Genomic DNA, 16,481 nt, shown 5'->3' on the forward strand with positions numbered 1-16,481 from the left:
TGGTCTCGGGCACTTTGTCACAGTGATTGAAAGCTGCCAACACGTACTTCAAAAGGTCGGCCACTAAAACGACGAATCCCAGGTTCTCTTCCCCTTCCATCATATAGGAAAGCAGACCTACAGGCTCATGCACAGAAGGTGAGTTCTCAACCACTGAGCCAAAACTCCAGCCTTCATTCCTGTGTGTGAGCGTGTGAGCGTGTGAGCATAGATAAGCATATAGAGATGTACAGATAGATGGGTAAACATACATGTATATATGCATACACATGTAATGATATAGACATGGCATGTAAATACACAAGTGTATATCTGCACACATATAGATGACATGACAAACACACATGTGTATACACAGATGCATACAGATATGTGTAAACACACATGCATGTACATATGTACACGCAGGCAGATGTAAAGATGCACAAGACACGTAAATAGTCAACACCCACTGCACCTCACGCTTGAGTGTGTCTGCTTCATGTAGTCCTGCTCAGCAACTCAAAACGGTCCTACAATCACCTTGTTTTATATAAAACTACATCTAAACATCGTATAAAGTAGAGAGTGAGTAAATATGCCACAGGGAGCTACAAGAATGTTACAGGCTGTGGGTCTCACTGAGGAGGAAGAGGAGTGGGTGGGCAGGGCAGACATAGGTACTGGATACAGCAGACAGACAACCTGTCAAAGCCAAACCATCCCTACAGGAACCCTTCTAGGACATCAGCAGAGCAGCAGGCACAGCCTCCACCAACACCATCGCACAGAGTCCTATGCCTTGGAAGTGACATCGCACAGAGCCCTATGCCTCTTTTGGAAGTGATAGAGGGGAAGTCAAAGGTGCTGTGAGTAGCCTGCCTCTGGGTGTGGATCACAGAGATTCCAGTCTCGGTGCTATTAGAGGGCCTCAGGTGACTTGTTAAAAAGCAGCTACAGACACGAGGGTTTACTTAGCATCCCAATCCACCTACCTGCCCTCACCTCTGGGCTTTGAACTGCTCAGAGTCGGGCAGTAGAGCAGAATCTGCCTAGGACACCTCTGAGAGACGGGCCTGGGGGAAAGGCTGGGCTGCCACACACGGACGCTTCACAGTGTGAGGCATCAGAAGCCCGCATTTGAAGACCAGATGCACAAAGAGACGGTCTCCCTCGACAACAGGTGTCCTCCCGTGGGGGACTCTGTATAAAACATGGCCTGGTTACTATTAGCTCATCACCTTCACTCTATAGGTCAAACATTGCCACACTCAACCAAAGGGACTTTCTACTCGTCCCAGTAGCAATCACTCCTGCTTCACGCACAAAAAAGCACCCAGCCCAGACCCAAGACGACCCAGAGGTGGACGACACGCAATCCAGATGGGATCTGACATGGCTGCATCCAGAAACAAGCCCTTCCTGGGGGAGGGGCTCTGCAGGGAGAGCAGTCACTTTCCCCAGTAGTGGAGCCGTGGGAAGGTACCTACGCTTCGGCTACCAGCCCCACGTACACTCAGCAACAGCCACAGACACAGCAGGTCGCTGACTTTAAAAGGGGAAAGCCAGGGTGGGGGTTTGCTGGGAGAAGAGGTCCAGAGAGAGTGGGAAAGGAAGACAGGGAATGGAGTATATCACATGCATATGTGAAACTGTCAAAGAATACTTTCCTTCAGACAGGGTTTCTCATGCAGCCCTGGTATCCTGGAACTCCCCATGTAGAAAGGCTCACCTCCAACTCAGAGATTCACCAGCCTCTGCTTCCCAAGTGCTCTGACTAAAGGCATGTGCTACCCCGCACTGGGAAGAGTACATTTTTTAAAGGAAGAAGAGAAATGGGTCCTTCTACATATGCCTGTGAGAAAAATCCCTACCTCTAGAGCTGTGTGCCAGTCACAACTCTGGTACTCTACGGCTCGCTAGTGAGCTAGCAACAGCTCCAGGCCAAGAAGAATCAGCCTTGACAGTTCCTAGGTTAGCAACGTGCCTCTGCTTTACCCTTGAGAACCTCGAGTTCCACAGACCCTACTGTGTGTCTACTAGGAACAGAACGGGCTTCAAGAGCCAGTGCCAATCCCAGGTACGGGCCAGCAGAAGCATGGTGAAGCGCTTGCCCAGCTCCCTTCTGACTCAGAGTCTGTTGTTCCATTGCCCATCTTGTTTTATGGCTCCAGGTTTCAACTGTTACCCTACACACATGTGTGCAAATGTACACACAGGTCCCTCTGAAGCCAGAGTAGGGCATGGAATTTCCCTAGAGCCAGGTTAGGAGAGGTTGTGAAGCCGTCCAATGTGGATTCTGGGAACTGAACTCAGCGGCTGCTGAGCCCCTCTTCCAGACCCGCCCTGACCCTTCCTACACCAGAATGTGATCACCATTCACAGCAAGTCAGAGTTCAGGGGCTCAGCAAATACCTAGAGGCACACACTTGACTGCCGCCAAACCCCAACGCCTAACTGAAAAGGAAAGTACTTTGTAACATCTAAAGTCCCTTCTAACCCAAAACCCAAGTGACCAGAACAAATCGTGACCTTTAATCTGGCCCACCCTGCCACGAAATTCTGAATATCCACGTTACCTACAACAGCCCTGGGCCTTCAAGAGTCAGGGCAAACGCTGTGCCTTCTCCTCCATGGGCAGCATACACCGCATACTGACACAACCACGCGTGACTGCCTTTATTGTGTATCGGTTAGGTTTTCCATGGTTTTGTTTTTAAGGAAGGAACCCAGAAGCCCAGGCTAATCTTAAACTCACCATGTAGGTGAGCTTGGCCTTCAATTCCTGATTCTCCTGCCCCCATTTTCCAAGTACTAAGACTACAGGCATAAAGCACCAGCGCTTGTTCATTGTGCTTAAATTAAATTAAATTTACATAAAATTAAATTCCCTATTTAAGATTTATCACTGAGGAAAATGTAGATAGTCAGAAACCATGAACAAGTACTTAATAACAAAATATAACTCCTTCAAGCTAAGTGACAAGGACCCACTCCAGTAAACCACAGGACTGAGGACAAGACCAGATCTAAGATTTTAGTTCCCACAGCGCCACCTTGTGGACATTTGTAGATAAAATCCTACCACAAGTGTAACCTGCTTTAGAGTTTCTATTATGTCATACTTTACCGCATTCCATACCACACAGACTTTAGTCTTAACACAGACCCGTCACTACACAGCCAGCTTAAGGATGTCCACATTTAAAGTTACTCTGCCCTGAAGCATAAACTTTAAATTCAGTAAATAAAAATAACACGAGGGGCTGGGGATTTAGCTCAGTGGTAGAGCGCTTGCCTAGGAAGCGCAAGGCCCTGGGTTCGGTCCCCAGCTCCGAAAAAAAGAACCAAAAAAAAAAAAAAAACCCACGAAGTTTTTTTTAATTCTCCATGTATTTTCATGTGTGTGTGCTTTGTGCATGTGTGCGTATATGTATGTGTTAGAGTGTGTGTGTATGTATGTGAGTGAGAGTGTGTGTGTGTAAGAGTGTGTGAGTGTGTGTGTACATGAGAGTTTGTGTCTGTGTGTGTGTGCGTGTGTGTATGTGTGTGTGTGTGTCTCTGTGTGTGTGTCTGTGTGTGTGTCTCTGTGTGTCTGTGTGTGTGTGTGTCTGTGTGTGTGTGTGTGTGTGTGTGTGTGTGTGTGTGTGTGTGTGTGTGCACGCGCGCGCGCGCAGACACAGATGGCACAGAATACCTGTGGTTAGAGGACAACCTTGGCTGTCAGTCCTGGCTTCCACCTTGTTTGTACCACACCCGGCTAGCTGACCTACTAGCTTCCTGGGAACTCTCCTGCCTCCACCTCCCATCTCACTGCAGGAATGGAGGGACTATACCTGAGCACCGGGGAACTGAACTCAGATGCTCATGTGTAGACGGCAAGCACTTTATCCACAAAGGCCTTAGCCCAGACTTATACAAGAGGCTGTTTGAATCAAACTGAAATAACTGTGTGCCTTCCCATATCATCGTCCAAGGATTTAAATAAGCCACACTATCAAAATCTAACAGCTTAGCAGAGAGGCCACCTGCACCTCCAAAGCAGGCCAGCAGGGAGAGACGCTCCCAGAGGCCGTGCTAGCGCCCACTACCATCTCAGTAATTCAAATAAAGCACGCGAGTTTCTAACGGAAATAAGATGCTCGTAAACAATTAGGTGTCCTTTCGTCTTTCAGAGGACGGCATCTAACTGTTCTCAACAACGACGTATGGCTCAGCGATTAAGAGCGTGTGCTCCTACAGGTTCAGGCCCCAGCTCAGCACTGTCCAGAACTCCAGCTCAAGGGGATCTGACCTCCAATGGCATCATGTACATATGTGAATGCATGGACACACTACAGTAGCTGCCAGTTACCGTTACTGCTTACATGTGTGTGTGCATGAGTGTGTGTGTGTGTCTCTCCCTCTTCTACTGTACTACAAGAACCGTGCGTGAAACAGAACCAGATTCTGTTTCCATGTTTGCATCGGTTTGTTCCTTCTGAAGCACTAGGGTTTGTCAGTTGTATATTCAAGGAAGAACAACAAAAGAAATGACCCCCTGGCATCCAGATCTGTCTCTGGGAAGTGAAAGTCTCCAAAAGTTCCTGTGCTCAGTCCCCAGAGTCACTGAGATGAGGTCCAACAACAAGGATGGGGCCCAGGAGGAGGTGCCACATGAAGTCACCCTTAGAGGACGTAAATGTAGCTCTGTGGGAGCTGATGACATAGACTGGCCCTCCTCAGCCTGGATCTCTACATTGGCGACTGTTGAGTTTTGAATATGAAATGTGCCCCCAAAGACTCTGGTCAGTGGTGCTAGTTTTTTGGTTTTGTTTTGTTTTTATTTTATTTATTTTATGTGAGTACACACTGTCACGGTCTTCAGACACACCAGAAGAGGGCGTTAGATCCCTGCACAGATGGTTGTGGGCCACCATGTGGTTGCTGAGAAATGAACTCAGGATCTCAGGAAAAGCAGTCAGTGTTCTTACCCGCTGAGCCACCTCTCCAGCCAGCAGTGCTAGTTTTGAAGGTTATAGAGCCTTTAGGAAGCAGGGTGTAGCTGGAAAAAGCAGGCCGATGGAGGGTTTCAAAGGCGGTATCTTTCAGCAGGACTGATTAGCCAGGCTTAGAGGATTCTGAGAGAGAGGAACATCAGTCACCTGCTCACCTTCAACACCTTTCTGTATTTTAAAATACCATTCTGAAAAAGGTAATTTCTGAAAATAACACTCCCTTTACTTCCCCTGGACCATACGAAGTTCACAGGCCTCTTGAAGCTCCCACCAATGCCATGTTGCCACGTGTCAAAGGTCATGTGAAATGGACTCTGGCCAGCCTTCCCTCCTCACGTGAGCCCCACATGCCACAGAGAATTACTGTGGACACCAGGCTCTTCCTCCCCACCTCCACCTGGGCTTCTCACATCAACCCTAAAGCGAGAGAAGAAAAGTACCACACGCCCCTAGTCGCCTCCTCACAGGTGCCCCTTAAAAATCTTCCACATCTTCCATGGTTGTTGCTGGATGTCAAGGGACTAGCACATTGCACAGAAAATCCTTTCTCAAGAACAGGGAGTTGGAAGCAATGGACAGATCATGTTAACCCAGAAAAGTCACCCACAAAACCCAACTTTAGAGTGAGAGGCCAGTGCCCCCGAAAGCATAGGCCACACATTTCCAAACCCATGCAAGAAGCTTTGATTAAAATAGGTCTTGGGCAATGAAATCCTCCTCCCAACAGCAAGACAACTTTCTCAGCATGTTTTTCTATGACCTCAGCAGAATGAGGATGAAGTCAAAGACACTGAAGGGTCATTCATTCCATGAAGGCCCCGGGGACACACGGAACACAGCTTAACATGAGTGGGAGGCAAAAGGAAAAGAAGAAAAACTTGTATACCTGTACTCTCAAGGAGGAAATACCGAAGGAAAAAGGGAGAAAGTGTGTGTGTGTGTGTGTGTGTGTGTGTGTGTGTGTGTGTGTGTGTATCTGAGTGTGTGAGTGTTTTTGAGTGTGTGTGTGTGAGTGTGTGTGTGTGTGAATGTGTGTGTGTGTGTGTGTGAATGTGTGTACCTGTTACATCAGTGTCTGTGTCCATGCTTTTGTGCATACATATCAGTCCACACAACAGACAGGAATGCACTAGTTTTACCAAACAGAATGAGAACGTCCTATAGCACATCTAGACAGTCACAATGGGTGCACCCCTCAACTGAGTACCAAGGGGCCCCCATGTTCCCCAAGCAGACTGTCAGGAGTTCCATCTCTGGTGTCAACTCTCAGGGCAGAAATCCAAGTGTGCTATTTCATCTATGAGTTACCTTTGACAGCTAAACGTAGGCTATCTCAGACAAAAATCTGATTGTTTCATTTTTAAAGTTCCACCCCACCCCATATCCCAACCTCTCTTTTTTCATATTCTACAACCAAAAGGAAAATCCAAAAGCTGAAAGGCGTGAGTTAAAATCTGTATGGAAGCTCAGGTGCAGCTAAACGAAAACAAAGCAAGATACTACACACTCTTGAAGTAAAGGGATTAAAAGCGAAGTCTGAGGGGGAAACACACTAACACACTAAAGCCGCCCTGGGCTTCTGCTTTCTGGGTGACTGGCTTCTTTAAAGCTGGCCTTCCAATGGGCTAGGAGTCGGGAGCTTCTGGGCAGATTCCAGCAGGCACTCACAGCCAGGCCCGTGGCCTGTGTGTAAAATGTCTTGCTGAGGTCCGATTTCCAGGTTCTAACATTAGGGCAAAAGTGCCATGTGCTACAAAGCTACCAGTCACATGTGAGGTGTCACCACGCCAACCCACTGCTGATGTGTAGAACCAGAGGAAAGGGATTTAGAAGGATCTTCCGCCTCTTGAACACAGCTGTTACTACAATACAGCGTGACTGTGATTCCCATCTTCTACCACTGAAATCTTTGAAACACAAGAAAAACAGTCTCTTACCTTCAGTACCACACTCAGAAAAGGTGTTGGCCAGGGAGTCTGGGTAAGCTTCAGCAGGGCCAATTAACTCAGAGCCATCACTAATTATCCCACCCTGAAAGTGACAGAGCAACCATGTTTTAGTAAGAGCACAAAAGGTTCAGTAATAAACATTCGTCTTCTCAACCAAGCACTCACAAGACTTGAGGTAGTTACTACAGATTCAACCCTTTACAGACTAGTCAATCACTTAGGCCACAGCTCAGTTGTAAAGATGGCCAGAGTCGTGCTAAGTGTGTGGGACAAGGGATGCACAGAGTAAGTTACTTCCCACGACCTCTCTGCAAACCCTCGCTGCTGACCAGAAACTCACTATGTGCCCAGGCTGGCCGAGAACTAGAGGCAATGCCTCTGCCCCTTGAATGCTGGAATCAAAGGTGTGCACTGCCGAGCCCAGACACAGATGAAAAGCAGAGTATTTAAGATCTGCCACAGGCTTCAAGAAAACATAGGACTAGAAAAAACAGCAGTTAGTCAACTTTCAGCATCCTTAGGGCCTGATCATTTTAACTAGGAGGGACTCATCGGAAAGCCATTAAATTTTATGCAATCACAAGCAATATCATATCAATAGCACATCATGTGTCTGAGAAGACGTTTACATGAGGAAACCACCCATGCACACTATAACAAAATTTAAGGTATCTTTAGTAAAGAGACATTTTATTCTGTTTTATGTATAGATTTGTGTGCCTGAATGTACGTATGTGCACCACAGGTGTGCAGTGACTACAGAGCCGGAAGAGGGCATAAGATCTGGAGTTACAGGCTGCTGTATACCACCTAATGTGAGTGCCAAGGACCAAAACCAGGTTCTCATACTAACTTGAGCAAGTTATGGTACTCGTACCCACAAACCTAGTCCTTAAGAGGCTTCAGCTGGTGGACTGCTGGGAGTTGGAGTCTGGGCTACAGTGTGGAACTGCTTCAAAATTACTTAAATTAAACGTCCATGTGATGACCTTTTTAGTCACGTATCCATGTTTACAAAGTCGGGCCTCAAAGCTGTTGCTTCCTCGTCCACACTCAGCTAAATGGCAGTCACCAGAGTGAGTCAGTCAGGCTGCTGACTAAATAGCCAATGGGTCAACAGAGGAATTACAAATGGATCAGAAAATATACTGAACTAAACAAAAATGGAAATAAAAACATAACACTATATGGAAGAAGCCAACTGCTGAGGGCAGCTGTCTTGGAAACTTTATTGGAAAGGTTAGTGCAGTAAATGCCTGTGTCAATCAATACGTTCTCACATGAGGTGGAGCACAGGGCTGCTCCGTCCCACCGGAGTCTCCCTGAAACAGACCAGACCTCAGTCTGGCTTCTCCTCAGCTGTCCCATCCTCACACACCCTACGTGTGCACATCCATCTCCGTGTCTGGACAAAGTCGGCAGCACTCCCGTCAGGAACGCCATTCCACAGACAAAGGGTGGGCAGGCAGTTCCGTCCCAACTGTTTCTGGCCCATCCGACTTTCACTAACTCCCACCTACCTGAGCCCCGAGGCACACACTGTCTGCACCACACAGTCTTCCACACCTCAACAGGGAAACCCCCAGACTCCACCCCCAGAGAGAGCAGGAGAACGGAGCAGACAGCCCGCCCTCATTCGGCCTTTCCCCGAGGCCCTACACTGGGTTTACACAAGCCACAGAGTGGTGCTCTGAGCCTGGTGTGCAGAATTATGACAAGGGAAGCAAGGCGACCGTCAGCGACAGCAATGTCACCATGGAAGTCGGCACGGGGCTATGTATACTGGTGGCTCTGCAGTGTCCTTCAAAAGATCACCCTTCTTCAGTCAAGTAAGTAAGGTCAAAAAATTAATCTCTGCCTAGAACCACTAGCATTAGGAACTGAGTATTCCAGCACCCATGTGTGTTTTCTGCTTAGGGAATGAGCACACAAGCATGATGCAGCCACTCAGCTCTTCATGAAGGCTAATTAAGTGCAGTGAGGAACGTGCTCAAGCACAGTGACAGCCACCAACAACGACAGTGACGTCCAAACAAGTAAGGAGGTTAACGCTAACAATGATGTTCACCAGCACCAGGAAGCGAAGGCAGTGGGATCCAAGGGGGGCTGCTGACATCTGAGACTTGTCCCAAGTCTAAAACAAATAAAGGGTCAGAGCCACAGTGCCACAGGTCAGGAAACAAACAACATACAGTCAATGACCTAGAAATACAAGCTGCACAGACCCTTAAAACCCAGTGACCACTTCTGCTAGGTCCTTACACAAGGGAAGAGTGTGGACCATGGTGTCGGAAAGCCTGCCATCCAAGGATGCCTCTAGAAGGAACTCCTGGAGCCCGTGAAACGGCGTCTTCCCGATGTATTCCCACACAGCCCTCCAAGCCCTCTGCATCAAGGTGTTAACGTCTGTAACTCAAACCCTGCACTCTCTACACGAGAGGCAGTGGCTCTGCCACAGACAACGGACACTGAGCAGGGACTCCAGTGCCTAGAAAATAACAACACCCAAAAGTGACAGAGCCAGACTTTACACACCAACGGGAACCACAGGAGCCCGGAAGGTCTACCAACCTTAAAGAAGTCCTGGAGCTGCTTGCTGTTGTACAGAGCAGGGATGTTGGCAGAGAACTGTAGCAGGTCCTCAGCACACTGACGTCGTTCCTCAATTACGGTTTTGTCAAATCGCCCTGGAATTCACGAGAGTCAGTACTGGGAACAGAATAGCACAGCTTGGTTTTATGACAGTTTAGGCCCAGGGAGCGGAGCCACCACAGGCCACACTGCCCATCTGCAACACTTATCATGTAAACGTCACATCGAATCAAAGGCTCACAATGTTTCTGATGAAATGGAGCAGCAATGTCACCTGATAAAGAGACTGTGTCCACCCGGTCATATCCATGTACGAGACTCACTAGTAAAAGACAGCAATGCAAAACTAAAGTTGAAGGAGAATTTTTAAAGAATGTAAATGGCTTCCTCCAGTAATTTAATACTATAATTACTCATGTAATTTCCTCTTTTCTACTGTTTTATTTAAAAGGGAGATGAAGAGAGGGAATTATGAGAACATCTGTATTAGCAGTGGAGTCAAAAACCTGAGCTTGAAGCAGAAAGCTTCTACACTAAATTCCGTATGTGCTGCGGGTGTGGCCTGCGGCGGCCTGCTGGTGAAAACAGAGGTGCCCAGCACAGGCTCGCTCTGCTCCACAAGGGGATAGAAAGGTGGCTCCACACAAGATCTAATGAGAAGTACAGTTCGAGTGCCGTCCAGAGATTTTCCAACATGAAATAATCGGAAATGCTCTCCCATTTGATCACCGGCTGGCATCTGCCATGTGGCCTTTGCTAGCATATTTTAAAACTCCAAATCAAAAGAGTAGTGTCCTCAATAGCCTGAAAGAATTCCAAGTATAAACAAAACACTAAGACAAAGACATAGGAACCACAGACACTAAGAACCCTCACTCCTGTCCCCTGCCTATGATAACCTATCTACATGACTTTGAAAAGTTGGGCTGCAGGGAGGAGGAGATGGAGTTAGACCTGGGTTCAAATCCAAGCTCTGCACTTACTGCTACAGTGAGACACTGACTAAAGCACTCTGACACAGGCCTGCCTATGGCTCCTGTAGTCGGTCAGCCACAGCAAGCCTGCACTAACACTACAGACCATTGTAGGATCTGAACCCTCACAAGGTCCCCACAGTGACTAGCACACAGTGTGCTGACAAACCTGTGCGGGCTATCGCCAACTAACAAAGACAGAAACCCTCACAAATCGGCCGTACAGTGGAACATCCTTACAGAAGAGCTTAACTGAATGCGTTGAGAGAAAGGCAGACAGACAGATGCCACCGCTGACTAGAGTCAGCAATGCTACAGAACTCCACACATTCTTTCACACCCTCAAGTTACCAGACACTATGCAAATAGAATACTTCTCTAGACCCTGACTAGCCTAGTACACCATGTAGACCAGACTAGCTTCCCACTAAAAAAGCTCCGCCTGCCTTTGCCTCCGGAGTTCTGAGACAGAAGGCCACAGCACCCAGTCTCTCCTTTTCTTCCTTATGACTTTCCCCTATGTGTCAGCCAAACTGTATACCTTCCCTGCTGGCCTGACATAGGTCCAACCAACAGACATCATCTGAAGGCACCCTACTGCTTCCCTGAAATCCTACTGAAAGGCAGCTGCCACACCTCTCCCTGCTCCCTCCCGGGTCCTCCCTCCTACCAGGATGATGATGTGGAAGGCAGAGGAGACAACGTAGGAGCTGTAGCTTCTGGGCACCATGACACGTCCATCCTAGGCTGCACCCAGACTTCCAAAATACAAAACAAACCAGCTTCTTCTACTGTGTGAAACTGTACCATGAGTGACTGTGCTGAGGATGACCTGTGACCTCATTAGAGCTGAACACACCAGCACAAGCTTCAAGGCCCAGCTCTGGGTAAGGAGCACAGGGTAGCTACCCTGGGAGCCCACAGGTCACTCGGTCTGGGTGAATCAGCAAGCTCCAGTTCACTGTGAGAGCCTGTCTCAAAAAGTAAGGTGGAGAGTGACCAAAGAAGACAATACCATGCGCGCGCGCACACACACACACACACACACACACACACACACGAACATGTACACAAAAATAGTTAATTAATACTGAATTAATATTGCTTTAAGTACCTATGGTTTTGGCATAGAAGTAAAAACAATGCTTTCTCATGCTTTAACCCATGCCACCGCTATGCATCCTCTTCACATACATGAAGCACATGCTGAGAAGTCAACAGAGGACGTCTTAGTGAGCTGATGGCGCCCTGGAAACATCTCATTTCTGTCTGACAGGGACAGGGGAAGAGCTCAGAGGTTCAAAGCACTTCTTGCACAGGACCCAGGTCTGTTTCTCAGCTTACGTGGCAGCTTACAACCATTTCCACATCTCTAACTACAATTCCAGGCCATACAGTTCCTTCTTCTGCCCTCCTTGGCACCAACTACACGTGCAGCGCACAGATTCATGTGAGAAAAACACTCAGATACGGAAAGTAAAAGATTTTTAAAAGATGGGGGTGGAGCGAGGGGTCTCTTTAAAGCCAGTGGTGCAGCTAGCCCTCCATCAAGCGAGATGAGGCGGAGACTGCTTAAGTAACAGGGCCTATCTGTTCAGAGTCCGCCTTGCACTTCTACTGACCTAGTCGCATTTCTAGTCCACTAAATCTGGATTCGAAAAGATAAATGTTTTCAGAGTACCACAAAAAACAACAGCATGTGTGACAAAAGTTCTGATTACACGGACCCATATCACCAGGGCACCATGAAAGAAAACACTCACTCGTTTCAGAGATGCCTTGGAATTTTTTTAAAAAATACTATATTGGGAGTTGGACAGACCTCTCAGTAATGAATGTGCTTGTTACACAGCATGAAAACCTAAGTTTAAATCCTCAGCAGCCATGTAAAAAGCAGGAGTCCTGGGGCTGGGAAGGCAGGGACAGGGCAATCCTTGGAGGCTCACTGTGTGTGCGTGTGTGTGTGTGTGTATGAGAGAGAGAGAGAGAGAGAGAGACCCTGATGTCCACCTCTAGCCTCAACACGCACACATATAGGCACACACACCCATACATTCATGAAAATACCACACACATAACAAATATATCTAACATATACACATCAAGATACAGAAGAATGTTATTACAATAACTACTGACTCTAGCAGAGACAGCAAAATGTCTCCCTTTTTTGAGACAGAGTCTCATATAGCAGTCCTGACTGACTCTGACACTTGCTGTGTAGCACAGGCTAGCCTGGAAGTCACAGAGATCTGCATGCCCTTGCCTTCCAAATGCTAGGATTACAAGTATGTGCCACCATACCCAGCTCTTTAATAATTTTATGGAGCAACACTCGTGTGGAAACAGCAGCATGCGGAAGCAACCCAGGCACTTCCCTCACGGCTGCTCTGGGTCCCTGTTCACAGGACCAATGGTAGCTTACCCGTAAGCACAACAGAAAGATTGCCAACAAAGTCAGAAACACAAGCAAGTTTTTCCTAGGACGATTCATCACTTCACAATCCTACAGATCAATCACTTTGTCCACTCAAAGGAAGCCACTCTCCCACTCCAAACCATGCAATAATGCTAGCCACTAAGTGGGCAGAACTTAACACTGTAAGCAAGCCAGGTGGTCCCAGTAACTGGGGCCACTGTCTGTCATTTACAGGCTAGGTGGTCCCAGTAACCACAGCTGCTGTCTGTCATTGTAAATGACAATGGTGCCCTTTGGGATTTCATCATTCCCAATTTTTGAAATGGATCTACTTCTAAGCTAGGCTGGACTAGAACTCATGGCAATCCCCCTGCTTCACCCTCCCAAGTGCTGATTAGAAGTGTGGGCTCATTTGTTTTATAAACTATAACTTAGAACAAGTCAAAGCACCACTTACAATTTAAATTGTATTGTTTATTGCTCACTCATTTATTTATTCTGTGTGTATATAACCAGAAGGAGGCCTCGGATCACAGAGGACCACAGTTACGCATGCTTGTGAGCTGCCTGGTGGGTATGAGAGATTTACCACAGCACCTCAGGAAGAACAGCCAGTGCTGCTAACCACTCAGGCATCTCTCTAGAACATATAATTTATGAAAATGCAGTGTTGAACCAAGCAGCTCACTCCTTACTTAGCTCAGTAAGCGCTCAGAGGCTGGACAGAGGGATTGCCACAAGCATGAAGCCAGTCTGGGCTATGTACTGAGTTCAATGCTAGACTAAACTACAGAAGGGGTGGGGTGAGGAGAGAAACAGACAGAAAGAGACAGAGAGACAGAGACAGAATTAATTAATCACAAAATTTAAAATTCCAATACAGTGGTTCACACCAAGTCCTACAACCTAAAACTGACCCTCATCCAGTGCAAACCAGCAGATGCTTGATGGTAATGTTGATAACTCTTCTGGTAGCCATACTCCATCCACAGGTCAGAGAGAGAACAAGTACGGTAGGCTTCTCAGGTGGGAACTATCACCAGCCAACTGGCACCAGGAGCACCAGGACTCAGTTGGTCCCTGAGTCCCAGCAACCAGGCAGAGCACACACCGTGCCTGGGACTGTACCACTGAGTCTGAGCTTTTGTCAGGAGCTTTGAGGAAAGCCCAAGAAAGGTAAGTTTATCCTGACTATTATGCTGCGAGGAATGGGGGCTGGAGGCTGGAGGTTGGGGGGCACTCTGACTCTATAAAATCTTCCTAACACTGAACATGTGGCTCCCAACAGCCCTTGCTGTAAGGCAGGAGGCATATGGCCAAGCTCAGGCTGGGACCTGCAAAGAGGTAGTGGCCCTCAGGGTGACCAGGATCCTTCTGCTCTTTTCCTTTTGGTTCAGCAGTGCTGGAATCAGAACCCAGGAATCTGACACAGCAGGCGAGAGCTGCGCTGAGCTAATACCAGCCTGAGCTTTGTCATTTCTGTGATTTGAACAATGTCCATGGCTCTAGGCTTTGTACCAGAACTCAGGAGGCTGAGGCAGGAAGAATATGAGTTCAAGGCTAGCCTGGGCAAATACGAAGTTCCATGATAACCTAGCCCACGGTGTAAGACCTTGTCAAAAATTAATTAACTTCTGAAATCATGTGACAGGGTAAAAGGTGTAGCTCAGTGGCAAAGCCACTGAATTATGGTCAGAAAGAATGCATGAAGGACAGATGGGGAAATCTGCACATAGATGGCCCATCTACACATGGCACCAGTGGGACGGCACCAATATTTCATGGGTGTGATAAGGGACTATAGCCATAGGGAAATACAGGAAGTTACATTAAAGTGTGACAATATTTGCAACTTATTCCAAAATAATGGGGTGGGAAGAGCACCAGGGCACAGAGAAAACACAGCAAGGGCTAAGAATAATCAACCCTGGAAAACAGCACATAGGCGACTGCTACCCCAGTCTCTCATGTTCTCCAGTAAAGCGGAAATTTTTGTAAAGAAAAATGAAAAAGATAAAATGAGTGCTACATCAATATCATTAAATGTAATATGCATTAAAATATGAATTAAAACACTTAAAAAAGGTTCCAATTAATTAGGAGGTGCTATATTGGTGCCCTGTAGAACCAGGAAGAGAAAGCGGCCCAGTCAGCAGAAAACAGAGTGAAAGTCTAAAGGGCCAAGCGAAGACTGGGGTGTAGAGGGCGCTGCCAGAGGAGACACCGAGGGTGAGACTGAACTGAGCCACAGGCAGTGCTAACGTCTCCATAAGCTGAACACACGACAGATACACAGTAAGAAAGTTACACCTCTGTAAGATCACACAGGAAAGTCAGACATGGACGGCTGCACATGCCTGTAACCTGAACACTGGGGAAGAGGAGGCAGAAGAACAGGCATTCGAGGCTATCCCCAGCTACACAGCAACTTCAGGGCCATCCTGAACTACATGGGATCCTAAGATTGCACAGGCAACAGATGCTAGGCAGCAGACATGGCCGAGTGCTATGTCACTGCCACAGAGCATCTCCTTCACTGTGGCCTAGCACAATGTGTGGCTGACACTCTGCAGATGGTAGTAATACTCCTACTGCTGAGGTTTACACACTCAGTATGAGAGGAGCTAAAAAGACGGATGGCTAACCAACAATTCTCTCCACACAGCAATTCTCTGCACACAGCCACAGCTGTGGCCTGCAGGGTTCACTGCAGTCATCAAGTGTCACTAATGAGCTGTACCGTTGACTAAAAGAGATAAACTATTCACTTATCAAGATTAACAAGGAAGCGTGGAGACAGATAATCCATTAACAACGCTCACTAAGCTGAGAGCAGCTGTTAGAAGCCACTCCCACACAATGGCAGCCCCATGACTTAAAAACCCAAACTGTATCTTTAGCATCAGAGTTAAAACTGTACATTTCAGTTTACAGGGCTGCAGGGCTGGCTCAGCGGCTAAGAGGATGCAGAAGGCAGGGTTCAATCCCCAATGCCCACATGGGGAGGCTCAGAACTCCAGCTCCAGGGGGCCTTAGGCGTTGTACTCATGTGCACATACCACACACAGACACATGTACATACAAATAACTTAAACACACTAGATCTAAAAACATGGGGCAAAAAATTCACAATATAGAAAGCACAAGGTAGGGATAAAAATATTCCTTGTGCCTCTCAGAAGCTGCACACGCTGTCAACATGATTGAGAGTTCTTCACACAGCTCTCCACACACACACTGAGCTCTCACTAAACACAGCACTGTTCAATATTTGCTTTGACTTAAAATGTAGTTCTTGTGAGCCATGGTGGCACACACTTTCAATCCTAGCACTTGGGAGGCAGAAGCAGAAAGATCTCTGTGCGTCTGAGGCCAGCCCGATCACTATAGCAAGCCAGTAGATGACACATTGCCTCAGTAAATTCATTAACTTTAGATGAGAGAAGCTAAGTACATACACGTCTGTGTACATGCGTGTACGCACATACATCCCAGGCACTCTTCTAATCCCAGCACATTTCCAACAGCTTCAGACTGGGGCACATCCAGGACATGTACCATGGTTTGAGTG

At 47.4% G+C, this 16,481-nt stretch overlaps 1 protein-coding gene across 9 annotated transcripts in view; it reads right to left on the reverse strand.

Moving 5' to 3' along the window:
* Nucleotides 1-16,481, reverse strand: part of Rps6kc1 (ribosomal protein S6 kinase C1) — a 144,195-nt gene that overhangs the window by 110,590 nt on the left and 17,124 nt on the right. For 7 of the 9 annotated variants that reach the window (XR_001840773.3, XM_008769830.2, XM_039090578.2 and 4 more), the window contains 2 exons: nt 9,497-9,612; nt 6,914-7,007 (listed from right to left, as the gene is read on the reverse strand). Coding sequence is in view for 3 of the 9 variants with exons in the window: in XM_008769830.2 (XP_008768052.1) it covers nt 6,914-7,007; nt 9,497-9,612 (210 nt within the window). In the remaining 6 variants the exon portion in view is untranslated. Of the gene's footprint in view, nt 1-4,952; nt 5,091-6,913; nt 7,008-9,496; nt 9,635-16,481 lie in introns of those variants that run through there. The other 2 variants (XM_063272179.1, XM_063272180.1) reach the window with 2 other exon arrangements.

This window comes from Rattus norvegicus, chromosome 13, assembly GCF_036323735.1.
Source record: "Rattus norvegicus strain BN/NHsdMcwi chromosome 13, GRCr8, whole genome shotgun sequence".
NCBI lineage: Eukaryota > Metazoa > Chordata > Mammalia > Rodentia > Muridae > Rattus > Rattus norvegicus.